This window comes from Anguilla anguilla, chromosome 17 (genome assembly GCF_013347855.1).
Source record: "Anguilla anguilla isolate fAngAng1 chromosome 17, fAngAng1.pri, whole genome shotgun sequence".
Lineage (NCBI taxonomy): Eukaryota > Metazoa > Chordata > Actinopteri > Anguilliformes > Anguillidae > Anguilla > Anguilla anguilla.
The window spans coordinates 7,944,013-7,970,312 of NC_049217.1; the positions used below are offsets into that span (position 1 = coordinate 7,944,013).

The window sequence follows — 26,300 nt, forward strand, 5'->3', positions numbered from 1 at the left end:
AAATACAAGCAATAGTTAAGACGAGTTAAGTCACCTACGAAACAACTACATAGTTACAACCCTAAGCTTACTGTCAATTTAGAGATTAAATTGAGAATACGATTTCTCTCAGCATAATGACGGATTTAAAGACTAAACGAACTGACCCGATATTGTCTTCAAACGGACCGTATTATTTATCTAGACATTGGCAGACTACAGCATACATTGCGTCTTTTGTTTATATTCAATATTAGTAATTGCAGCGAGAAACTGCAGCTCTAGGTCGTTATGTGATGGTAGCAACGGAACGAAGCGGACTATATATGTATTAGGCTACCGTTATTATTTCATTATACCAGCGTGTTTTCGCGCGTTTGCACAGAAACTCAGAACCTATCAATACAATGGTTTAGCTGTTTCTCACCATAATGACAGATTTAAAGACTGAACGAACTCATCCGATATTGTCTTCAAATGGATCCATGCCAAAGAAAAGTAATGATTCATCCTCTCAAAGCTTTACCGTAGCGTATTATTTATTTAGACATTGGCAAAGTACAGCATAAATTGCGTCTTTTGTGAATATTCAATGTTTGAAATTGCAGCGAGAACTGCAGCTGTAGACATAAGATAGTCTGTTATGTTATGGTAGCAACGGAACGAAGCGGACTATGTATGTATTACCGTCATTGTTTTATTATACCAGCGTGTTTTCGCGCGTGTGCACAGAAACTCAGAACCTATCAATAAAATGGTTTAACTATTTCTCAGCATAACGACAGATTCAAAGACTAAACGAACTCACCCGATACTGTCTTCAAATGGATCCATGCCAAAGAAAAGTAATTTTTCATCCTCTCAGAAAGCTTTTACTGAAAAACTTTTGGTCGCCTATCCTAGCATGCACGCTAGGTGGCAGTGTCAGACCGTGCTTTCACTGATAAAAACTAGCGTCGCCATGGTTGTCGCTTGCCGTAAAGAAGTTTACTCGATGTCGTAATCGTTTGGATTTGGAGCTCCAGCTTTTCCGCACCCCACCTAATGAAAAAGTCCAAATGGTGTGCAAACCATATGGCGGACATAGGTGCTCCCAATAGGAAAGTTGTAGAGCACATTCAGATGCATCAGTCGATGAAGTTTTGTGTTGATCTGACTTACGGTGTGGGAGTTATGACCTTTTAAACTATGATCCTTTGTTACAGCGCCACCATCTGGCCGACATAGGTGATTTTTAGTGCCTGGGTAGTGGGGTGCCATAGGAACCCACCTACCAAATTTGGTTGGTCTACAACGTATGGTTGCTGAGCCTCAGACATTTTTGCGGAGAAAACTGCCACGCCCCAACTAAAAAGTCTAAATGGCAGGCAAACAATATGGCGGACATAGGTGGGGCCAATGGCAAAGTTGTAGAGCACGTTCAGATGCATAGGTCGATGAAGTTTTGTGGTCATCTAACTTATGGTGTGGGCGTTATGGGCTTTTACGCGTTACCCTTTGTTATAGCGCCACCATCTGGCTGACTTACGTGCTTTTTAGTGCCTGAGTAGTGGGGGGCCATAGGAACCCACCTGCCAAATTTGGTTGCTCCAGGACTTATGGGTGCTGAGCCTCAGACACTTTTAGCGGAGAAAAATAATAAGAATAATCCTAACAGATACAATAGGGTTCCACCAGCTTCGCTGCTTGGACCCCTAATAATAATCCTAACAGATACAATAGGGTTCCACCAGCTTCGCTGCTTGGACCCCTAATTAAAGCCGCAAGCGGCGTTGGAAGGGGTCCAAGCATTGGCAGCATCGCGCCCCCTATGGAGCGATTTTAAAATGGCTTTGTCCTCATGATCATATGCCTTCACCCAGCATATCTACTGAATGTCATGATGATCGTATGAAATATTGATGACTTATGGCCAATTTTGAGCTAAGAGACGCTGTCGGATGACTTAGTTACGTCGCCATGGATGTGTCCTGGCCGCTTCCCGTCAAGGCCTTTACTATGTCGTAACACTTAGATGGCATGTCGTAACACTTGGATGGTCCGGTGTGCATGCACAGCTGCAGTGTTTCTGCGCCGCAACTAAAAAAGGCGTCACAGTAGTGTTGTCACGATACCGAAATTTTGACTTTGATACTGATACCAGGTTTAGTATTACGATACTCAATACTGAAATGATACTTGAAACGTAAACGGTGCTAATTCGATACTCGGTACCTAACGATACTGAAATTACCTTAATAGATCAGAAACATAATGTCCACAAGGGTTGACCTCATTTTCTAATTCATGGTTTATTTACAACCTGGTTCATTAACAACCTGTAAGTTGAAGTCTCTTCAACATATTAATATGCATAGGCCTATAGTGTTACACACTGAACAATAGAAAAATATGTTAAATATATTTCAAAAATTAAACAGTTGTAAAGTAAATAATCTTTAAAACAGGTCTTTCACCTTTAAATAGATTTTAAAACAGCATATTTTAATAACAATACAGCATCTATCTATAATAAAATATTTCCAAATTGGAACACCTATTGCTACTGAAGTGAACTGAGTCAAAGCTTGCGCAGTATCAGGGAAGTGAATGCACAAGCGCAGGTCACCTCACTTGGCAACCTTAGTTGCTACTGCCATCTAGCGAAGATTCTGACAAACTACACTTTTCATCCTCTAAATCAGTAATGCGGGAGACACATTTCCCTGGCTTTTACATTTGACACAGAACTACCGAACATCGGGAAATTCAAATACGAAACCGTTTTTTTTTTTTTTTTTTAAGTACCCAGAAAGTGCTGAAGTTTTGGCATACCGTGCAACACTACGTCAGACACATATTCCAATCCATTGCTCAGTTTAGCAGAGAATGCACATTTCAGAGCGCCACAGAGACAGATAGAATAATGACACTAAATGCACATTTCAAATAATAAAGACGACATTGAGAAAAAACGAAAAAAAAGGACTTAATATCAACTCGCGACCCGCGTGCTGACCGCAGAGCAGCCTACCGGTTTATTTATGTAGACATTGGCAGATCAGAAAATGTTCGGTTAAGCTGACCTATAAAACGCTATTCCAAAAGCCAAATCAGACATGTTATACATCGTTAGAAAGCTTATACTCTCACCTACTGAATAAATGAATTGTCAATCAAGCCAAATTGGACTAAGAAGAACGACAACGCCGTAAGCAACAGGTGTGGTATTACGCACAGCTATTTTTGAAAATATCCGACATTTCACAAACGGATTATCCAAGACAATATATAACCACTCATTCGCAAAAGGGACATCTCTACGCGTAAAACCGATGGTAAGATTGTATATTTATTAAATGTTTAGTCCCAGATATTGACTGTAGAATGACATGGTATAATTTTTGTTTTTAATTGTCTCGTTGATTTCGTTATTCAGTGAGCAGCCTTTTCACTGCTGTATTGGCATATTTTAGGGCTAATGTCGGGTTTATCTTGTTGCTGCGGAATATTGCATTACATTACATTACATTACATTACAGGCATTTGTCAGACGCTCTTATCCAGAGCGACGTACAACAAAATGTATAACCATAACCAGGAATTAGTGTGCCGAAAACCCTAGAGAGAAATACCGTTCCAAGTGCAGGAAACATCCGCATAGTTCAACTTGGACCCAGTTGGTTAAACTGATTAACGCTAACACAAACAAGAACAGCAACAACGCAGTCTATGAGAACATTCAAGCAATAGTTAAGACGAGTTAAGACTAAGTCACCTACGGAACAACTACCTAGTTACAACCCTAAGCTTACAGTCAATTTAGAAATTAAATTGAGAATAAAATTTCTCAGCACAATGACGGATTTAAAGACTAAACGAACTCACCCGATGTTGTCTTCAAATGGACCGTATTATTTTAGACATTGGCAGACTACAGCGTAAAATGCGTCTTTTGTGAATATTCAATATTAGTAATTGCAGCGAGAAACTGCAGCTGTAGGTCGTTATGTTATGGTAGCAACGGAACGAAGCGGGCCATATATGTATTAGGCTACCGTCATTGTTTCATTATACCAGCGTGTTTTCGCGCGTGTGCACAGAAACTCAGAACCTATCAATACAATGGTTTAGCTATTTCTCACCATAATGACAGATTTAAAGACTGAACGAACTCATCCGATATTGTCTTCAAATGGATCCATGCCAAAGAAAAGTAATGATTCATCCTCTCAAAGCTTTACCGTAGCGTATTATTTATTTAGACATTGGCAAAGTACAGCATAAATTGCGTCTTTTGTGAATATTCAATGTTTGAAATTGCAGCGAGAACTGCAGCTGTAGACATAAGATAGTCTGTTATGTTATGGTAGCAACGGAACGAAGCGGACTATATATGTATTACCGTCATTGTTTTATTATACCAGCGTGTTTTCGCGCGTGTGCACAGAAACTCAGAACCTATCAATAAAATGGTTTAACTATTTCTCAGCATAATGACAGATTCAAAGACTAAACGAACTCACCCGATACTGTCTTCAAATGGATCCATGCCAAAGAAAAGTAATTATTCATCCTCTCAGAAAGCTTTTACTGAAAAACTTTTGGTCGCCTATCCTAGCATGCACGCTAGGTGGCAGTGTCAGACCGTGCTTTCACTGATAAAAACTAGCGTCGCCATGGTTGTCGCTTGCCGTAAAGAAGTTTACTCGATGTCGTAATCGTTTGGATTTGGAGCTCCAGCTTTTCCGCACCCCACCTAATGAAAAAGTCCAAATGGTGTGCAAACCATATGGCGGACATAGGTGCTCCCAATAGGAAAGTTGTAGAGCACATTCAGATGCATCAGTCGATGAAGTTTTGTGTTGATCTGACTTACGGTGTGGGAGTTATGACCTTTTAAAGTATGATCCTTTGTTATAGCGCCACCATCTGGCCGACATAGGTGATTTTTAGTGCCTGAGTAGTGGGGGGCCACAGGAACGCACCTACCAAATTTGGTTGGTCTACAACTTATGGTTGCTGAGCCTCAGACATTTTAGCGGAGAAAACTGCCACGCCCCAACTAAAAAGTCAAAATGGCGGGCAAACAATATGGCAGACACAGGTGGTCCCAATGGCAAAGGTATAGAGCACGTTCACATGCATATGTTGATGAAGTTTTGTGTTGATCGGACTTATGGTGTGGGAGTTATGGCCTTTTACGCAAAACCCTTTGTTATAGCGCCACCATCTGGCCGACGTACGTGGTTTTTAGTGCCTGAGTAGTGGGGGCCCATAGGAACCCACCTGTCAAATTTGGTCGCTCCAGGACTTATGGTTGCTGAGCCTCAGACACTTTTACCGGAGAAAAATAATAAGAATAATAATAATAATTAAAGCCGCAAGCGGCGTTGGGAGGGGTCCAAGCATTGGCAGCATCGCGCCCCCTATGGAGCGATTTAAAAATGGCTTTGTCCTCATGATCATATGCCTTCACCCAACATATCTACTGAATATCATGATGATTGTATAAAATATTGATGACTTGCGGCCAATTTTGAGCTAAGAGACGCTGTCGGATGACTTAGTTACGTCGCCATGGATGTGTCCGGGCCGCTTCCCGTCAAGGCCTTTACTATGTCGTAACACTTAGATGGCATGTCGTAACACTTTGATGGTCCGGCGTGTATGCACAGCTGCAGCGTTTCTGCGCCGCAACTAAAAAAGGCGTCACACTAGTGTTGTCACGATACCAAAATTTTGACTTTATAGTGATACCAGGTTTAGTATTACGATACTCAATACTGAAATGATATTTGAAACTTAAACGATGCTAATTAGATATTCGGTACCTAACGATACTGAAATTACCTTAATAGATCAGAAACATAATGTCCACAAGGGTTGACCTCATTTTCGAATTCATGGTTTATGAACAACCTGGTTTATTAACAACCTTTAAGTTGAAGCCTCTTCAACATATTAATATGCATAGGCCTATAGTGTTACAACACTGAACAATAGAAAAATGTTAAAAATATTTCAAAAATTAAAGTTGTAAAGTAAATAATTTTTAAAACAGGTCTTTCACCTTTAAATAGATTGAAAAACAGCATATTTTAATAACAATAAAGCATCTATCTATAATAAAATATTTCCAAATTGGAACACCTATTGCTACTGAAATGAACTGAGTCAAAGCTTGCGCTGTATCAGGGAAGTGAATGCACAAGCGCAGGTCACCTCACTTGGCAACCTTAGTTGCTACTGCCATCTAGCGAAGATTCTGACAAACTACACTTTTCATCCTCTAAATCAGTAATGCGGGAGACACATTTCCCTGGCTTTTACATTTGACACAGAACTACCGAACATCGGGAAATTCAAATACGAAACCGTTTTTTTTTTTCTGTTTTTTTTTTTTTTTAAGTACCCAGAAAGTGCTGAAGTTTTGGCATACCGTGCAACACTACGTCAGACACATATTCCAATCCATTGCTCAGTTTAGCAGAGAATGCACATTTCAGAGCGCCACAGAGACAGATAGAATAATGACACTAAATGCACATTTCAAATAATAAAGACGACATTGAGAAAAAACTAAAAAAAGGACTTAATATCAACTCGCGACCCGCGTGCTGACCGCAGAGCAGCCTACCGGTTTATTTATGTAGACATTGGCAGATCAGAAAATTTTCGGTTAAGCTGACCTATAAAACGCTATTCCAAAAGCCAAATCAGACATGTTATACATCGTTAGAAAGCTTATACTCTCACCTACTGAATAAATGAATTGTCAATCAAGCCAAATTGAACTAAGAAGAACGACAACGCCGTAAGCAACAGGTGTGGTATTACGCACAGCTATTTTTGAAAATATCCGACATTTCACAAACGGATTATCCAAGACAATATATAACCACTCATTCGCAAAAGGGACATCTCTACGCGTAAAACCGATGGTAAGATTGTATATTTATTAAATGTTTAGTCCCAGATATTGACTGTAGAATGACATGGTATAATTTTTGTTTTTAATTGTCTCGTTTATTTCGTTATTCAGTGAGCAGCCTTTTCACTGCTGTATTGGCATATTTTAGGGCTAATGTCGGGTTTATCTTGTTGCTACGGAATATTGCATTACATTACATTACATTACAGGCATTTGGCAGACGCTCTTATCCAGATCGACGTACAACAAAATGTATAACCATAACCAGGAATTAGTGTGCCGAAAACCCTAGAGAGAAATACCGTTCCAAGTGCAGGAAACATCCGCATAGTTGAACTTGGACCAAGTTGGTTAAACTGATTAACGCTAACACAAACAAGAACAGCAACAACGCAGTCTATGAGAACATTCAAGCAATAGTTAAGACGAGTTAAGACTAAGTCACCTACGGAACAACTACCTAGTTACAACCCTAAGCTTACAGTCAACTTAGAGATTAAATTGAGAATACGATTTCTCTCAGCATAATGACGGATTTAAAGACTAAACGAACTCACCCGATATTGTCTTCAAACGGACCGTATTATTTATCTAGACATTGGCAGACTACAGCATAAATTGCGTCTTTTGTTTATATTCAATATTAGTAATTGCAGCGAGAAACTGCAGCTCTAGGTCGTTATGTTATGGTAGCAACGGAACGAAGCGGACTATATATGTATTAGGCTACCGTTATTATTTCATTATACCAGCATGTTTTCGCGCGTTTGCACACAAACTAAGAACCCATAAATAAAATGGTTTAGCTGTTTCTCAGCATAATGACGGATTTAAAGAGTAAACGAACTCACCTGTTATTGTCTTCAAATGGATCCATGTCAAAGAAAAGTAATGATTCATCCTCTCAAAGCTTTACCGTAGCGTATTATTTATGTAGACATTGGCAGAATACAGTATAAATTGCGTCTTTTGTGAATATTCAATGTTAGAAATTGCAGCGAGAAACTGCAGCTGTAGACACAAGATAGTCTGTTATGTTATGGTAGCAACGGAACTAAGCGGACTATCCATGTATTACCGTCATTGTTTTATTATACCAGCGTGTTTTCGCGCGTTTGGACAGAAACCCAAAACCTACCAATAAAATGGTTTAGCTTTTTCTCACCATAATGACAGATTTAAAGACTTAACGAACTCACCCGATATTGTCTTCAAATGGACCGTATTATTTATTTAGACACTGGCAGACTACAGCATAAATTGCGTCTTTTGTTTACATTCAATATTAGTAAATGCAGCGAGAAACTGCAGCTGTAGCTCATTATGTTATGGTAGCAACGGAACGAAGCGGACAATATATGTATTAGGCTACCGTCATTGTTTCATTAGACCGGCGTGTTTTCGCGAGTTTGCACAGAAACTCAGAACCTATAAATAAAATGGTTTAGCTGTTTCTCAGCATAATGACAGACTCAAAGACTAAACGAACTCACCCGATACTGTCTTCAAATGGATCCATGCCAAATAAAAGTAATTATTCATCTTCTCAGAAAGCTTTTACTGAAAAACTTTTGGTAGCCTATCCTAGCATGCACGCTAGGTGGCAGTGTCAGACCGTCTTTTCACTGATAAAAACTAGACCCTACGGTGTCGGATTGCTTGCGTCGCCATGGTTGTCGCTTGCCGTAAAGAAGTTTACTCGATGTCGTAATCGTTTGGATTTGGAGCTCCAGCTTTTCCGCACCCCACCTAATGAAAAAGTCCAAATGGTGTGCAAACCATATTGCGGACATAGGTGCTCCCAATATGAAAGTTGTAGAGCACATTCAGATGCATCAGTCGATGAAGTTTTGTGTTGATCTGACTTACGGTGTGGGAGTTATGACCTTTTAAAGTATGATCCTTTGTTATAGCGCCACCATCTGGCCGACATAGGTGATTTTTCGTGCCTGAGTAGTGGGGGGCCACAGGAACGCACCTACCAAATTTGGTTGGTCTACAACTTATGGTTGCTGAGCCTCAGACATTTTAGCGGAGAAAACTGCCACACCCCAACAAAAAAGTCAAAATGGCGGGCAAACAATATGGTGGACACAGGTGGTCCCAATGGCAAAGGTATAGAGCACTTTCACATGCATATGTTGATGAAGTTTTGTGTTGATCGGACTTATGGTGTGGGAGTTATGGCCTTTTACGCAAAACCCTTTGTTATAGCGCCACCATCTGGCCGACGTACGTGATTTTTAGTGCCTGAGTAGTGGGGGCACATAGAAACCCACCTGCCAAATTTGGTTGCTCCAGGACTTATGGTTGCTGAGCCTCAGACACTTTTAGCGGAGAAAAATAAGAATAATAATCCTAACAGATACAATAGGGTTCCACCAGCTTCGCTGCTTGGACCCCTAATTAGCACAGTCACCTCATAACAAGAAGGTTCTGGGTTCAGATCCCGTCCTGGGCCTTCCTGTGTGGAGTTAGCATGTTCTGCCCGTGTCCCAGCGGGTTTCCTCCAGGTACTCCAGTTTCCTCCCACAGTCCAAAGACATGCAGGTAGGCAGAGACTCCACAGTAAATTTCCCACAGGTATGAGTGTGTGAGTGAGTGGTGTGTGTGCCCTGCGATAGATTGGTAGCCTGCCCTCGCGCCCAATGCACGCTGGGATAGGCTCCAGCACCCCCTGCGACCCTGCCCAGGACAAGTGGGTATAGCTATTAGATGGATGGATGCATGTTCTGATCAAAATTAATTTTTGAAAATAATACTTAAAAACCCCAGGAAAGATTTTTGCTTTTAATTTACTCATGTTGTGCCAGCTAGCTAGAGCGTGACAAGAAAATAATTTTTTAAAAGGCCATGGAATAGCTTTTTAGGAAAAAGCTGAGCTTGCTCACACAGAAGTGGCCAGAGCATCATTTACATATTACAAGCAGAAGGGAGTTCTCTGGTCTTTTAGTATTTTAGTGATGTACTAAGTACAGAGTTTACCCCTCCCACTGAAAACCTGACGCTTATCCAAGGCGGAAAGCCAGCCAATCTCGGCACAGGCTTCTAACAATTTTTTTTTTTCCACAATTCATTTAAAAATATTTCTGGGTCATTTGTGAATGCAAAACAGTGTTGAAACAGATATCACAGATATCAGTTTTCTGGACCTTTAAGTGGAGGGTTCTCTATTTCGAAGGGCCTGTTCACGTGCCTGTTTGCCCTGTTTACGATTTATCCATGAAAATGCGGTCTTGTTGGATGAATGAATGAGCGAACATGTCACATGACTCATAGGAGTTTCCTCCTGTGAGCGCCAGGTTTTTTTGGGGGCTTTTCCTGCAGGTGTTTTTAACATTCTATAGGGAAATTGTCTCACTTTAAACTAAATAAAAACGAAATAAAGTGCTAATATAACCACGGTTCGCCTGTTTTGAGTTTTGGTACAAACGGTCAGCTTTTTTCAGTATGATTTTTCAGTACACAGTATTTTTTGCACTCGTAGTGTATGGTGGACAGCGCTAATCCTAAGGATCTATTGATGGACAGGCAAGGTAAAGTTTATATGAGTACATAGCAATTCTTTTTCACTCCCTGTACTTAGACAGTACTAATGTGTCTTTCAAAGAATACAGAAAAACAACACATACTTAAAACATACTCACAGTATCGTATGAATAGGAAGCTAACAAAGGGAATGGAAGACAAAACCAACTGATAATGATCAATCGTCTTAATATTAACAAGCCCCTGACAAAAAAGTTGTTTAAAAACAGTGATTGTGTAAGAAGGAAAGAGAACATCTTCACCCAAGATAAAGAGGACTGAAGAAAAATAGACTTTTTCACGAAAACATAAAATCTGACAATGAGCAGAAAAGAAGGATAGTTTGGGGAGCAGAGAGTATTTGGAGAGGGGACGGTGGATTTCTGGAAGTGACTGATAACAGACTGTCCTACTGCTACTGTTCTGATAGGGTGAGTAGGACCTGAAAGTGGAAACTAATTCCATAAGATGGTTGCATTACGATAGGCGTGCAGGGCCGTTTGAGAATGACTTCAATATTAATTCCTGTATTTGTAGAGAGATTTTCATGCGTAGTACACAAACCCTCAACATCATAAAGGTGTACATAAAATGGAGGTATAAAAGACAATAAAGACAATTAACATTCACAAATGTGAAATTCATACCTGAAATCGCAGTACTTAAATAAAAACATTATTATAAAACAATGTTTATTTAAAATGTAAAGATTGATGATATATTTTAGACTTATAAAGTGGGAAGTTTTGGACTAGCGAAGTCACACACCTGATTTAAAATTAGACTTCATGCAGTTATTGCATTTAAGGGCTATGCAACCAAATATTGGACTTTATTGCTTTTATTTACGTTTAAGTTTGTTCATTAACATAATTTTGCACAACTTTAAATCCAAATGTCTTTCAGTAAGTACATAGCAAAAATAGCTAAATTCACTCTACTGTGTTACCATACGTTTGAATGGCCCCCCAGAAGTATGGGATCAGTAGAGTGAAGAGTGAAATTGGAAATATACTGAAGGACAGCAAAATACTGTTGGTCAAACTGTTTCATTAGAGGTGCTATTTCCTGTTTCAAAGTCTGAGTTCCTTTAAACAGCAAAAGGTCAAAGTTCAGATGTTCCATTGAAGTAGGGACTCGTTCCTCAAGCAGCAGTTTTTTTGGCATTGTCTGTTGTCACAGTAAATGCACATTCACTGAGATTCACACCAATCAAGGTCCTTCTTCCCCAACATAAAATGACAAGTTGCTGCTAGTGCAGGAAGCATTTAAAGCAATGACTAAGATTCTCAATGCCGTGGCCATTGCTGCTATGTTGTAATGTTCAGGGTCTGCCCATCAACAGGGTCTGTGCAGTGTGTAGACAGTTTACAATCTAGTGTGGACCATGAAATAACAGCCAATGGAAGGACTTGGAGGTCAGAGGCCTCCAACGAGTGCCCAGCGCCTCGCACTCGTCTCCCTGTGAGGACCTGGTCATCACTCCTCCCAGCCTCCTCTCTTCTCCCTGCTGCCTCCCCAATGGAGGAGCGACCTGCCCCCCTCAGTCAGGACGGCATAGTCACTCCCTACCTGCCAGAGTAACCTGAAGAGCAACCTGTCTGACTCCCAATCCCTTCTTCCACATCTTCTCCTGTCTAACCCGCATTTCCTTACCAAAAAAACCATCTCTACCTTCCCTTCCACATAACTCAGCATTACCTATCGCCAGGCTGTTAAGCCCCGCCCATTGCAGCGCTCTCAATAACTGCCACTTGGCTTGTGGGTGATTTACGAATCTAGGTCTTCTCTCTGCGCACTAATTCCAAGTTGCTCTGGATACGAGTGTCGGCTAAATGCCTAAAATGTGAACGTAATGTAAAGATAACACAAAGCAGTAAAAAAAAGTGCGGCTGTACAGGAAAGGGGGTAATAAGGGTCAGCGAAAGTTGAGTTTTTGGGGAATTCTGAATACGAAATCAGCCCAGGTGTCACTGCAAAGATAATAAATGACACAGGTGACAGTGTTAAAAAAAGTCACATTCATTACAAATTTACTCAGAATTTGCAGAAATTGACACATTATAAGCACACATACCAAGACCAATTTCAATGTATAACACAGGAACTTACAAGGCGTTTTTGCATATTGACATGTTACCTTTGCATGATATTAATATTTTACAAATGCACCGATTACTAAAATAATAAAATATTTAAAATGTCTAATATGTGTCCTCTTTGTAATCAGAAAAATTTGCCATTTTTGAATTTGTATAAAAAATGTTAAAAATAAAAACTATTGTAAGCATTCAGCAATAAGAAATATAGAGCCAAAGGAATATAATTTCTGTTAGTTCTTGGATTATATACACAGAGGGGGCTGATGTTATGTACAGCAAAGGATAAGTCTGCGCCAGGGAAATGATCAGCTTTAGCTCTTAAGCTTTCAGTGAGTGATCGCATCATGTGACTGGGTATGACATCATTACTCAAAGGCCAGTGAGAGAGAGAAGATTTAGCTGCACAGAAAAACCACACACAGTGCCACACACATTCTCCTTCACAGTGCCCCACAGGGCAACAGACCTGGATCAAATATGTATTTGTTTTGGATTCAAATACTTTTCTGTGCTCTATTGATCTTGGCTGGTGTAATTGAGCCTGCCAATATGGCCAGAAGGCGGGGTTTGCACTTTTTGAGAGTATTTCATTGGTTCCAATACACCAGACAAGATCAGTAAAGCGTAGAAAAGTATTTGAATCCAAAACAAACACAAATTTGACCCAGGTCTGCAAGGCACTAAGGACATTTGATAGAAAGCAAACAAACAAAAATGTTAGGAAACCCTGACAGCGACGTGGAGACACCCACACAGGACCTGCCTGAGATGACCCGATGCAGCTGCCCATCTCATTAAAATACAGCGAAACTGAATGTAAACATTTACACAAGGGCAAAAGTATGGGTTCACAGTTTGGTCTCCCCGTCGGTCACTGCAGGAACACAGGGTAAGGGTATGCACACAGCAGCAGCAGGGGTAAGGGTACTACAGTGAGCTGGTTTATTGTTTTGGGCAGGGGCAGAGTTGGGTAGAGCTCTTGTTGAGGACAGACAGTGAATATTCAAAGGCTTCCTTTACTTGTGGTGAACCTCCAGTGTGCAGCTCCAAAGCTTTAGTGTCCATTATTTCCCAGGCACAGGGGCCCCCTAGTGGTAAACCAGCTGAATGGCACATTAGCTTTATCCCCTGGCTGTGCATTCAGCCAAACCAGGGGTCTGCAATCCTGGCCCTGCCCCAAGCAGGTTTTCACTGCGACTCTGCACTTAATGAACCAATCAGAGCTGCTGTTTACACAGTTAACTCACTTCCCTTGGGTACTTGGATCAAATTTTAAGGTGAAAACCAGCTGCTCTTATGGCAAATTTACTGCAAATTTCACACGTTCTGAATTTTACTCTTTGCGCACACACTAGTTTTACTCCTTTATAACTGTAGGCACTTCCCTGTCCTGGTCATGTTGTTAACTGTTAAGTCTTTGTTCTTTGTGGTTGTCAAATGCGTGTGAATGTTTAATACTGCACATCAACTTCCCTTAGTGGACAATAAGGATCTACTGAACTCAACTGAAAAGATCACAGATTAGTATGGTGTATGCCCACAGGGGGGTCCTGTAGTTTGCTTTATGAATGGATCAAAGCTATGAAAGGGAAAGGCGTAGGGAGAGTTATCAGCAGCTTCTTTTTTAGCTCAAAAACATAAATCAGCGAATGTATTTTCTATCTGCTGTTAAAACTTCAGCATTTTAGATATTTGTTGGGACACAGTACTACAGTGTAACCCGTCCAGCTCTCTCTGTAGTACAGTACTACAGTGTAACCCGTCCAGCTCTCTCTGTAGTACAGTACTACAGTGTAACCCAACCAGCTCTCTCTGTGGTACAGTACTACAGTGTAACCCAACCAGCTCTCTCTGTAGTACAGTACTACAGTGTAACCCGTCCAGCTCTCTCTGTAGTACAGTACTACAGTGTAACCCAACCAGCTCTCTCTGTGGTACAGTACTACAGTGTAACCCAACCAGCTCTCTCTGTAGTACAGTACTACAGTGTAACCCGTCCAGCTCTCTCTGTAGTACAGTACTACAGTGTAACCCAACCAGCTCTCTCTGTGGTACAGTACTACAGTGTAACCCAACCAGCTCTCTCTGTAGTACAGTACTACAGTGTAACCCAACCAGCTCTCTCTGTGGTACAGTACTACAGTGTAACCCGTCCAGCTCACTCTGTAGTACAGTACTACAGTGTAACCCGTCCAGCTCACTCTGTAGTACAGTACTACAGTGTGACCCGTCCAGCTCACTCTGTAGTACAGTACTACAGTGTAACCCAACCAGCTCTCTCTGTGGTACAGTACTACAGTGTAACCCGTCCAGCTCTCTCTGTGGTACAATACTACAGTGTAACCCGTCCAGCTCACTCTGTAGTACAGTACTACAGTGTAACCCGTCCAGCTCACTCTGTGGTACAATACTACAGTGTAACCCGTCCAGCTCTCTCTGTAGTACAGTACTAATATACAGTATATGTTCCCCTCATTCCTTTGTTTGGTAACTGTATTACCTTCACACTCAGTCCTGCCAGTCATACTCCAAAACTTCCTCTGATTGGAGGATGTTCTCCTGCAGAGAAAGAGGAAATTACACAATCAACGATCAAGCTAATAAATGGAGTCGATACAGAGATTCCAGCAGGAGGGAAACAACGTAAAAATATCTCTGATCCAATCAGCTCATCAGCACAGACTGTAAGACATACTCAAGGCTCCCTCTCAAATCAGGCGTGTATCTTCTCAGTCTTCAAGAACGAGGGTCCAAGCTCTTACCCATCCTCCATGACTTCTCACCCAGGGGGTGAACTCCTCCATGTAGCGCTCGGCATGCTCCTGGATCTTGAGCGTGCCCGTGGCCGTGACGACGCGGCGTGACACCTCCATTGTCATGGCGATGCGGGACAGGGTGGGGCTGGTGGGGGCGGGGGCCGGGGCTCGTGTCTGGCTGGTGAACATATCCACCAGGTTGGCGAAGGAACGGTAGGATATTTTGGTCAGAGAGGAGCGTACGAAAGGGCTGGACTGGATCTGCGGGAGAAAGAGAGAGGGGGAGAAGGAGAGGGGAAGAGAGAAAAGACAGAGAGATTGTCTTTTAAGATTGCAAAACAGAAAATATTACCACAAAAAAAAGAAGAAAAAGCACAGAGGATAACGAAGTTTGTCCTCACAATAAAAAGAAAAAGCAAAAAAATAAAAAACAAGAGAAAATAAACAAAATAAAAAACATGGCCTTTAAAATGCAAACAATAAAGCGCCATCATCTTTCACTGTATACAGAGTTCCCCCTACACACCACACACCAAGCCTTTCATGTTCCCCAACTAGCCCATAATATGTCACCTCAATCCTCAGGTGTGAAGGTAAACATCCCCTTCATCATCAAAACAGGATCCACAGCCCCCAGAACCCCCATCTTGCTGCACCTCGTCTTCCCAATTTTGCAACACCAGAAACAAAATTGACAAAACTCTGAGTGTGCACCAGCCACTTTCTTTGTGCATACTTGAGTAAAATAAAACAAAGGAAAACTTTCCCCCAAACCAAGAAACACAACCTCAACTCACCTAAACACCTCCGTCAACCTAGACTATTCAACAAAAAAGGACAACCCCTTGTGTCCAGATGTGCCAGATACCTGTTTGTATCTATAGCCTCATGTACAATTCTCCACTAGTGGTCAGCTGCCCCCTTTTCAATGGGCAGCTGCTTTTGGAGAAACATTTGGGGGGAAAAAAATCAGTCCACCCTCCCACCTTCATCCCTGCTAGAGAGCATCTGTGCATCACCTTCACACAAGTAAAGTGCCTTCTTCCCCACCACTTCAAACCTCCCAAGCTCTGAGGTTGTAAAAGACAGGAACCCCCCCCCCTCCTCTAGCTGATCTCCCACAGCAGGAGAGCCGGTGGGGAGACTGTACTCATGGTCATCATCCCACCGGTCAGAAAACACAGCGCCCAACCAACACACTACAGGAGCCTGGCAGGGACCCACAGACCCCACCACCCGCTGTAACCTTCTGGTGGACCTGATCCTACTCAACCCTGCCAGCACCTCCAAGGACAATTCACTGGGGGCCTTCAGACAATGGCCCAGCTTTACACAGCCAGCCACACCTGCCGAGGACAAAGTCCTTGCAGTAAGGAAACCACAGAAGAAAAGAGGCTCCTCAAACAGCCACATCCCCGGCGTGCCACCAGCGACACACAGTGACTTGGAGGAACCACCAAGCCTGAAGCTCTGGCTCATAAAATAGCGTAAGTCATTCTCGGCGACCAGCTTTTCTGAACAGCAGGCATGCCATATCCAGCAAGTTCAGCCCACAGTGATACAGCCGCTCGGAGCCTAAAAGCCATCACCTCGTGGACAATGTCCAAAATGAAGATATAGACCCTCAGCCTGAATCCAGCGGTGAGCAGAACAGAAAAAAATTCACAAGAGTTTTCTCTAAATGCTCAAAGGCTGTTTGGTGGAGGCACAACAATAAGTCTGTGGCTCAGGTCGAGGCAGCAAAGAACCACTAGAACCCTCCCCCTGTGGCAGCAACCATTTTCATTTCCTTACCCTGTCATTGATGGCATCTCCTTGTATTTGTAGAGCCTGGACCAACTGCTGTACCACAGCCTCCTTGCTATTGGCTGCAACAGAAAACAGACAATATTACTTAAACAGCCACGTCATCTAAATGAATGAATTTGGTATTTAGCAGAAGCTCTCATCCAGAGCGACTCACATAGATAACGGTCTGCATTCACACCAGATCAGGCAATGTGGCAAAAACGGCAGTCTTCCCATTCATTTGAATGGGGGTAGTGCGTTCAGGCTGCAGCAGTCGGGACCGCATGGGGTGCCGAATAAAAACGCAGCGGCCTGCGGCAAGAAAGTTGAACCAGAATCAACTTTTGCCGGAATGCAACCCGACGTCACGCTGCAGTGGCCAATCACGTAAGTTGTTTAAATTACCATGTAGCAATCCGCTGTTTACCGAGCAACTGTCAGATGAATTACTGACGCGATTCATTTCCTAAGATTTGATTTTATGATTGTCACCGTGATTTGACAGTACCGGGTAATGAGACGAGTACTGAAACAATAATTACTAGCTAAATATCAATTCCGAACGTCGGAATTAAGCTGTATAAAAGATTCGCTATTTAGCAGTTCTTGCATGTTAGTTTATTGTACCTAGCACTACGGAGTTCATGGACCAAACGGTGTCCTCGCTTGGTTTATTTCGTGTACCCAGCTTCGACGTCTGCGTCTGGCTGGCAGTCTACGCTGCAAAATAACACTAGCAAGAAGCTTCCTTCGGTTTGCGTTTGTGTCCATTTTTTTTTTTGAGTTTTAGCAGACCGGAAATGGGGGGGGGGGGGGGGGGGGGGGGCGTTGAAGCTCACAACATGACGTTACACAAATGGGCCATGTAGTGACACGCCCACACCGGCGCAGAACCGTGCCGCACTGCCTGATCTGGGGTGAATGCAGCCTTACACAGCCCCTTTCCATGGCTGGATACTTACTGAAGCACTTCAGGTGAACTACCCTGCCCTAAAGGAACAACAGTCACTGCCCAGGTGGGAAATAATCACTCACAGGTAGTACTGTGAATGATTACAGCTTTTATCTTGAGCTCACTACACGTTCATTAAAGTCAGACGAGAATAACAACCAGGGGGGTGTTTCACAAAGCAGGTTTACTGAGTTAGTTGGATAACCGCACAGAGTAAAACCCGGACCAGCTCTTTTCACTTCATCCATGTTCCCGGGATCCGGGTTATTGGGAGGGTTCCGGGTTTTACACAGTTCAGCTATTCAGTTAACTCAGTAATCCTGCTTCCTGAAACAGGGCCCATTCTGCAATAAAGCCAGTGCAGGATAACAACCAAATTTCTATTAAAGCCAGAATTACACCAATTGATGATTACGACAGTCATCATGCTGACTAGCAGGAGGGTCAGCAAGAGATTCAGACTGTCACCTGAGCCGGCCAGAGAGTGCTCCTGCGTCTCCAAACTGTGTTTCATAGCAAATCTGTCAATGGACTCTGCCACTTCAGCATAGAACTCAGGAGGGTGGCCTACAGAGGGAGAGAGAGAGAGAGAGGGCAAGAGGTGAGTGAGAGAGCGAGAGAGAGAGAGAGAGAGACACGCACACACACATGCATGTGCACACACACACATGCACCCACACATACACACACACACACACACACACACAGACACACTTACCAGGTGACGTCAATGGCTCCGCTGGGTCTGTTTTTGTGTCACTGGTCACCAGTGAACTGGGTCCCTCAGGATTTGAGACGTCCTTATTTGAGGTATCCTTCTTAGATTTCATATTATGAAAGATATTGGAAAAGGGGAGCTTCAGTTTCTTCTTTTTCTTTTTCTTCTTCTTGTTTTCCTCCTCACCGTCACTTCCGTCGTCAGTAGTGGATGAAAACGGCGACACCACATCTTCCTGGAGTCTGCCGTCTGTCTTCTGTGAGTCTCGTAAATGCAATTTGGAGGAACGAGCTTTCAGGTGCTTCTTTAACAGGCCTTTAAATTTGAGTTTCTTCTCCGCCTCTGAGCAGCTCTGGGAATCCAGTCCACCCTCAGCTTTACAGCGGCCATCTTCTGGACCCTCTGTTGTAGAGCTGCCATCTTTGGAACCCTCGGCTCTAGGGCGGCCATCTTTGGAACCCTCCACTCTAGAGCGGCCATCTTTAGAAACCTCTGCTCTAACGCGGTCATCTTTAGAAACCTCTGCTCTAACGCGGTCATCTTTAGGACTCGCACTGCATGGTAGTCGTAGAGTAGAATAAACATGATTAGTAAAGTCAGAGTAGAATACCAAACTAATGTTCATTAAAGCCAGTGTAGAATAACAACCAAATTTCTATTAAAGCTGAAGTTCACAATTACACAAAATTAACTGAGCAAGTAACAGTAATATGACCAGATATACACTGACACACTGAGGCACCAGAAAGCTATAGAGCCATTTTCTGAACACATATATCTACTGAAACTTATATTATCAGTGCTGTCCCATTAGCATTTTTGCATTTTGTGTCCTACGCAAGAAGACCACTCTATAAATTTATTGTTGTTGTTGTCGTTATTATTATTATTGTTTTACTCATATGACAGAAAGTACATGCAAACATATAATAATGAGAAATTGAGGGCTCAAAGACATGCAGTAAAACATTTAGTGTTCATTTTGAGTCCAATAGGAATCCAGTGTGCTCTCCCAGAGTGAATGCACTCCATCCGTGTTGATTTGACACTGAGCATTTTACTGTGTCCAAACTGCCCCGTGCAAAGCAAACAGATGGATGTACAGACAGGGTGGAACAGCGGTGTGAGAGAGGGAGGAAAAAGAGGAGTGTGGGAGAGAAGGAGGGAGGAGAAGCGTAATCAGGGCATGGGTGCGGGCTGGGGCCAGGGCGGACTCACATGCAATTCTTATGGTCACGGTACGATCCCCCGATGCTCCCAGGGCGTTGAGTCAGGGGGGTGGACAGGGCGCGCCTGAGGAACGCCTCCAGCACCAGGCTCGTCTCCACCTTGACCTCCAGGAGGGAGATGGAGGGGGCCGGAGATGCGGGCCGTGCGGAGGGTAGACCCCCCCCGCTGACATCGCTGCCGGAGAGGACACAACAAATTCTGGCCTGTCAACATTCCGGTCCTTCTGCATGCCTCAGCATGAAGCTTCCAGCACAACAAACTCTTATCCAATACCGCAGCTGTGTCGTTTGCTATCAGTTTCCATGGCATATATCGTCTAGATCAGTGGGTCTCAAACCTCGATCCTGGGGACCCACTAGCGCATGCTGGTTTTCATTCTAAACCACAGTCTCAATCCCAGAATTTTAACAAGCTGTCAATTTTTTCTTACTCAGGAGTTTCTCATGTCTAGGGGGATTATTTACCCTCTTGAACTGCATTATGTCAGAAATAGTTAAGCATTTCATGAGGAATAACAGTGTGATGTTCATGTTGTGCTTATTATGCTATATTGCAAACTATTACATAAAAAGTGGTACCAAAATTATTTAACCAATCAAATCAAAGACTGGCGAATAAACCAGCTCCTACTTGGTGAAAGTGTGGACACATGGCAACTAAAACTAACAATTTGGTAGATAATTACAAATTCAACGGCAAAACAAATAATAACGAGCTAAACGTGCATTGTGTTAATAAGTTTAAGAAATTATGAATGAACTGAAACACGTGTTGAACACCTAATCAGTTTTAAAATTTTGTTATTTTTTTGTTTTTATGTAATTGTTTGCAATATAGCACAAACACAACATAAACGTAAATAATTCAGGTTATCGTGAATAGCACCTGGTTAAAAAAAGTTAACAGCTTGTTAAAATTCTGAGATTGCAACTCTGGATGGAAAAAAAACCCCCCGTCGTACACTGGTCCCCACGATCGAGTGGTCTAAACAATTAATAGGTTTGTGTTTTCGTCCTAATAGACTTGTTAAAAGATATGTAACTGAGTGAAGATGACAGAGAGAGTTATAAAAATGCAGCGTCACCACAAACATAGCTGGTTAGGATTGTAAAATTCCTGAGCCGATTCAAAAAACAAATGCAATGAATGAATGTTACTGCATTCGGCTATCAGAGCAGACTCCAGTCCTAGGTATATCTCTCATATAAACATTCACATTTACAAGGTACATCTATTAAATTTAGACTGTTTTCTTTGGAATAGACTATATCGCCCTGGACACAAACTTCGTGATTTTATTAATCTCAGTATAAGCAAGTAATTGCCTTTTCCGGTGAAAAGTGCAAATATTAACTGTTGTTCAGTAGATATTACATCTCTCGGAGCTGAAGAAGACGTTTCCTACCTTGTAACTAACAGTAACTCCCTGTAGCCGTAGCTACAGACAGTAAAGACTAGTTATATGCTTACCGTACCTGTGCTCCTTGGATTCCAGCGCAGCGACCCTCGACACGCTCCTTATGCACTTAAAACTACAGAGCTAATTTGACAGGCTGTGAGCGTTATAACATCATCGCTGGTGACTTACAAGTGGCTTGCTTTGAGACCAACCACCCGAATAACCTACATTTGTTTGGCTAATATACAGTAGGCATCATGGGCGTAGGAAGCATTGAAAATGTGGGTGGGACAATCTAAAGGGGGTCTGGGGGTCCTCCCCCAGAATATTTTTAACAGAGTATATGTCATTTCCTCTATTCTGGTGCCTTTTAACAGGTGGTTTGATACTTTTATCTGGCTATACTAGCATGAGAAAAATTATGGGTACATTTTGTAATTTCATCCAGAGGAAGTGGTTGGCCCCAGATCACATATTTGAAGATATTAAAAAGCTAGAAGTACAGAAATTGATTCGATGGCTAATTCAGAGCCATTTTTAATAATAACCACTCATTGTTTATTTAAACTTGAGGATCTCTTTATGCTTGCATGCAATTGCAATTTCTGTTAAATGAATTTCTTTAATGTTATCAAATCGATTAGTAAAGTGGAGAGGACAACTGTAGTCAAAGTGCACGGGCCCCTATGCATTCTCCAATAAACTAGCCTACTTTCATCTTCCATGAATCCTATGAAGAATCACCAGGACCACCAAGGCCTTAGGCAGACCGCGCTGCTACGAATAACAGACCGTTGCTATGGACGTACACTGTAGAATCTAACGGACTATTTTTTAGCGAAAGCAATAAAATAATTTTTAAATCAATATTTTGAGTCATTGATTTCTTTAGTAAGTAGCCGTGTAATAAGCGGGACATTGTACTGCGAGCCGGTCATTATTGCGCTTCGCGTCATGATCCTGCATCACCCTGTCGGGGTTTATTAACGTTAACGTTAATTAACGTTAACGTTAGCTAGCGTCAGCGCTTCTTAACAGTTAGGTAACCGAACAGCGAGGCTGCTGTCAGTCAGTATATCAGAATCAGGTCAGAATCAGAATCAGTTTTTATTCGCCAAATGTATCATACAGACACACAGGAATTTGCCTTGGCAGATCAGCATGAGACATAAAATATAACAGGAAAAGACAGAAACAAGAGATGGCGGGACAAACAGTCACTTTGTAACAAAAACAAGAAGGCTATAAACAACAGGCGAACAAAATACGAACATTTAGTTAAATGCCAAGCTTTGATTTTCGGTAAATTAAGAATTTCCTGAACATCTGAACATTTTGTGGTGACACTGTGTGACCCACCTTAACTCAGCTACCTGGCATACGGGCATCAATGACTAGCTAACTTTAGCGCGCGCTCGTGTGTACGTGTGAGCGTGCTATGTGAGAATCTGCCTGGGTGCAAGGTAGCAGTGAACGTGGTATGGAATTTCATTGATTTGGGCATTCTCTCAATAGGCAAGCGGAATGGATTTGATAATGAAGCACTGACAGTGCAATTGGCAGAGTGGATAGACAGACGCACTTTTTCGGCATGGTAAAAGTGTGTGTGTGTGTGTGTGTGGGGGGGGGGGGGGGGGGGGGGGGGGGGGTCTAAACTGATCATTTAAAAGTGGGTGGGACTTGTCCCAACCTCATATAATAGCTGCAACGACCATGGTAGGCCTACATGTCTGTCCTGGTGTAGTTTAAACCCTATTTTACTTCCTTGTGAATAGATTTTCTTGCTTCTATCTTCCCTTCTCATCGCTCACTCTTTCGCCCTCTGCCCCTCTCATTTGCATTCTGTCTTTTAGGGACTCGAAAGTTACGCCTCGCGTCTATATTTTCTACTTCGGCATTTGTTCCTGGTTTCGAGGTAAAGTTAATTTTTTTTGTTCCCACGGCGTTCACACATGTCTGAAGCGCTCATGCAAATGGGAGGTCCAACAACTAGACTAGTTTTTAGACGTCAACGCCAGAAAAGTGATGCGCATTTTGCTACTAGCCCTTATTTTTTGGTCTATTTATTATCGGTTATCTGCCAGATTTTCCGTCCAGAGTTTATGTGGCCAGCTGTGTTGAGCTAAATGACATATGTTAAACATAGGCTACCAGGCTTGTTCAAACTTTCATAAAGTTTTTGGACTCATCAGCTCACTTACAGCCATGCCTGCTACAGATGAACAACACATTTTTAGCACTAAATTGTTTTTAAATGGCCTTCCAGAGAAAACCTCAGGTTTAGGCTATAGCACCATGACGGGTCACCTGCTTCTCAAATGGCAAAGGAATGTGGGAATGGGCACACACATGATGCCAAAATCAAACATTGCCCCGATTTTCCATCAAACATGTGGGGTCATTGCTGAAATTTCTATCTGCCAGCCTGAGATGGAATCTAGCAGGAAACCAGCTGCTGATCCAGCTGGATACCATCTGGAATTAGGTGATGGTCTGTTGTCTGTAAACTGGCCCACCAGCTGGACATGATCTTGCCAGTATGGTTGCTATTTCAACACCTTGTTGCCAGCTGAACCATTTTTGGCTGGACCGCAACAGTGGGGCCTGTCGACTGTGCTAAAAATGGTATGTTTTTGATTTATTTTTCACCGAACCCTCAGCCATATCGATGTTGTTGTTAGTTAAGGTGTATTCAGCGTCAATATGTTTATTTTGGCTTCCAAAAGTAAAAATAAAACTACACGACTAACATGACATGGTATCTGTAAATGTGAATGTTATTAATTGAATTTAGAAACTAAATATTCTGCATTGAACATATACTGTAAATATGAATATCATTCATTGAACTGAGAAGCTAAATATGAATATTGTGCATTGAACAGATACTGTAAATATGAATGTTTTGCATTGAATAGATAGGCCTACCGTGAATATGAATATTGTGCATTGAACAGATAACTGTGCATAACTGTGTCTTTCTTTGTGTGTATGTATGCACGTATATAGAGTCTGTCGTAACAGAAATTGCAAAAATAAATATGACAGTGAACAGTCTTACTCGTGGTAAGTGGGTTTTAATTGGAAGATATCGGAGTGGTAGATCTCGGCTTACATTTTGGAATAAAAAGTGACCTTGGGCTTGAAAAGGTTGGTTACCATTGTACTAGAGACATGATAATGATCGCAACATTAATTCTACTAAAGACATGATAATGATCTCAACACTCACTCTACTAAAGACATGATAATGATCTCAACACTCACTCTACTAAAGACATGATATTGATCTCAATGCTCATGTCTCCTCAGTGTTGTAGCACTTCAAGGCTAAACAGTGACGTAAGTGTTAAGTGCAGTTTCTCTGTCCCCCCTCCCCGAAAACAATACCCTTCTGCCTGCCTGGTACAGCTCTCCCCTGGTGTGAGAGAGAGTGTGACTCTCTCTCTCTCTCCCTCTCTCTTTCTCTCACCTCTTGGCCTCTCTCTTTCTCTCACCTCTTGGGCCCCCTTTCTCTCTCTCCCTCTCTCGCCCTCTCACTCTCGGTTTGTGGTGTGCTTACGTCAGCTGTTGCGTCCTGCGTCTAAGTGCCTTCAGTTTGCACTGCTCACTCTCTCTCTTTCTCTATCCCCCCCTCTCTCTCTCTCTCTCTCAAATGTCTTTCCACTCTCCCTCTCACCCACCTTCCTCCCCAGCTTCTGTTCTGCTCCCTCTCTTCCTCCCCCTTTTTAACCCCCTACCCATCCCCCTCCGGGGCCTCTATCTCTCCCAAATCAGTTTGCCCCGACGGGGGCGAATGGCGGAGGAGGCTGTAGGGTGAGGCACTTCCTCTGTGACAGGAAATGAGAGAGAGAGAGAGAGAGAGAGAGAGAGCAAGGGAGAGAGAGGGAGGACAAAGGGCAGGGGGAGATTGGTGGGTGAAAATATGTAGCCTACATGGGGCAGTGATTCTAGAGTACAATGTCATTGGTACTATAAAAAATGAAAACTTTTTAGAGCAGTTAAAAACTATTGAGACAGTCAGACTCCCCAGGGGCCAAATAAATCCTGCTCATTTAATGCAATGCTGTGTGTATGCTGAACAGTGCCCTCGATATCGACATCAGAATTCAGCGGTGCCAGTGAAATATGTCTGGATGAAAACGTCCAAGTTTTAAACGCCATCTTAAATCACAGACTGTGACAGGGACGGTTATGTGAAAATCCATTAATTTTTTCCAAAGAGAAATTTCCCTTTGAACTGGAATTCCATATATGGGCAAGGTTTTTGCTCTGAGTTAAGTCAGACTTCTGAGGCCTATTTGCGAACTCACGTTATCACATGAAAGCTGAATTTAAAGAAATGTGTTTTAAAGTTTAGAAGCACATCCCTACTATATGGTTAGCAAACTAAAATGCCTAAACTACATAGCTAATGTTAGCGTTACCTCCTCAACCAGGGCCGGCCCTAGGATTTTGGTGAAATAATTTCTGGTATATTTCGGTATATGTGTATGTGATTTTGAGTAATTAAATTTGAATAGGTCACAGTAGTATATATATATATATATATATATATATATATATATATATATATATATATATATCTTTTTGGAAAAATATTGGCATATTTCTTATTTTACTACATCTCTTTGTTTTAGCACTGTTATGGAGTTACAAAGTTAGCACATAAGATCACCTTTGACTACCAATCACGAATGTTCTTGATTTTTAGAGTTTTGTGTATTTTAACCAGGTTAAATGGAGTGGGTCTTACCAGGCTGGAGCTGGTTCTACACTGGGGGAGGAGGTAGAACAGTGCAATGCCTTTCTCTCTAGGATTGCAGTGACAACTAAACATATGTCAAAACCAGGAAAATGGTCTGTATTTATATAGCGCTTTTCCAATCTTCTGATCGCTCAAAGCGCTTTACAATTTTTCCTCACATTCACAAA

The 26,300-nt window shown here is 42.2% G+C and overlaps 1 protein-coding gene and 1 long non-coding RNA gene across 2 annotated transcripts in view; both read right to left on the bottom strand.

Moving 5' to 3' along the window:
• Positions 1–9,686: 9,686 nt before the first annotated feature.
• bcl2l12 (BCL2 like 12) overlaps positions 9,687–26,300 on the bottom strand; it is a 35,173-nt gene continuing 18,559 nt past the window's right edge. Inside the window, exons 7-8 of the mRNA XM_035398883.1 lie at positions 15,023–15,081; positions 9,687–12,393 (exon numbers count right to left, since the gene is read on the bottom strand). Of these exons, the coding sequence (XP_035254774.1) occupies positions 15,031–15,081 (51 nt within the window). The 3' untranslated portion in view covers positions 9,687–12,393; positions 15,023–15,030. The remainder of the gene's footprint in view (positions 12,394–15,022; positions 15,082–26,300) is intronic.
• On the bottom strand, positions 15,499–17,640 carry LOC118216762. The gene is made up of 3 exons (XR_004763064.1): positions 17,242–17,640; positions 17,073–17,146; positions 15,499–15,539 (listed from the first exon to the last, which is right to left on the bottom strand). It is a non-coding gene; the product is annotated as an uncharacterized LOC118216762 (long non-coding RNA).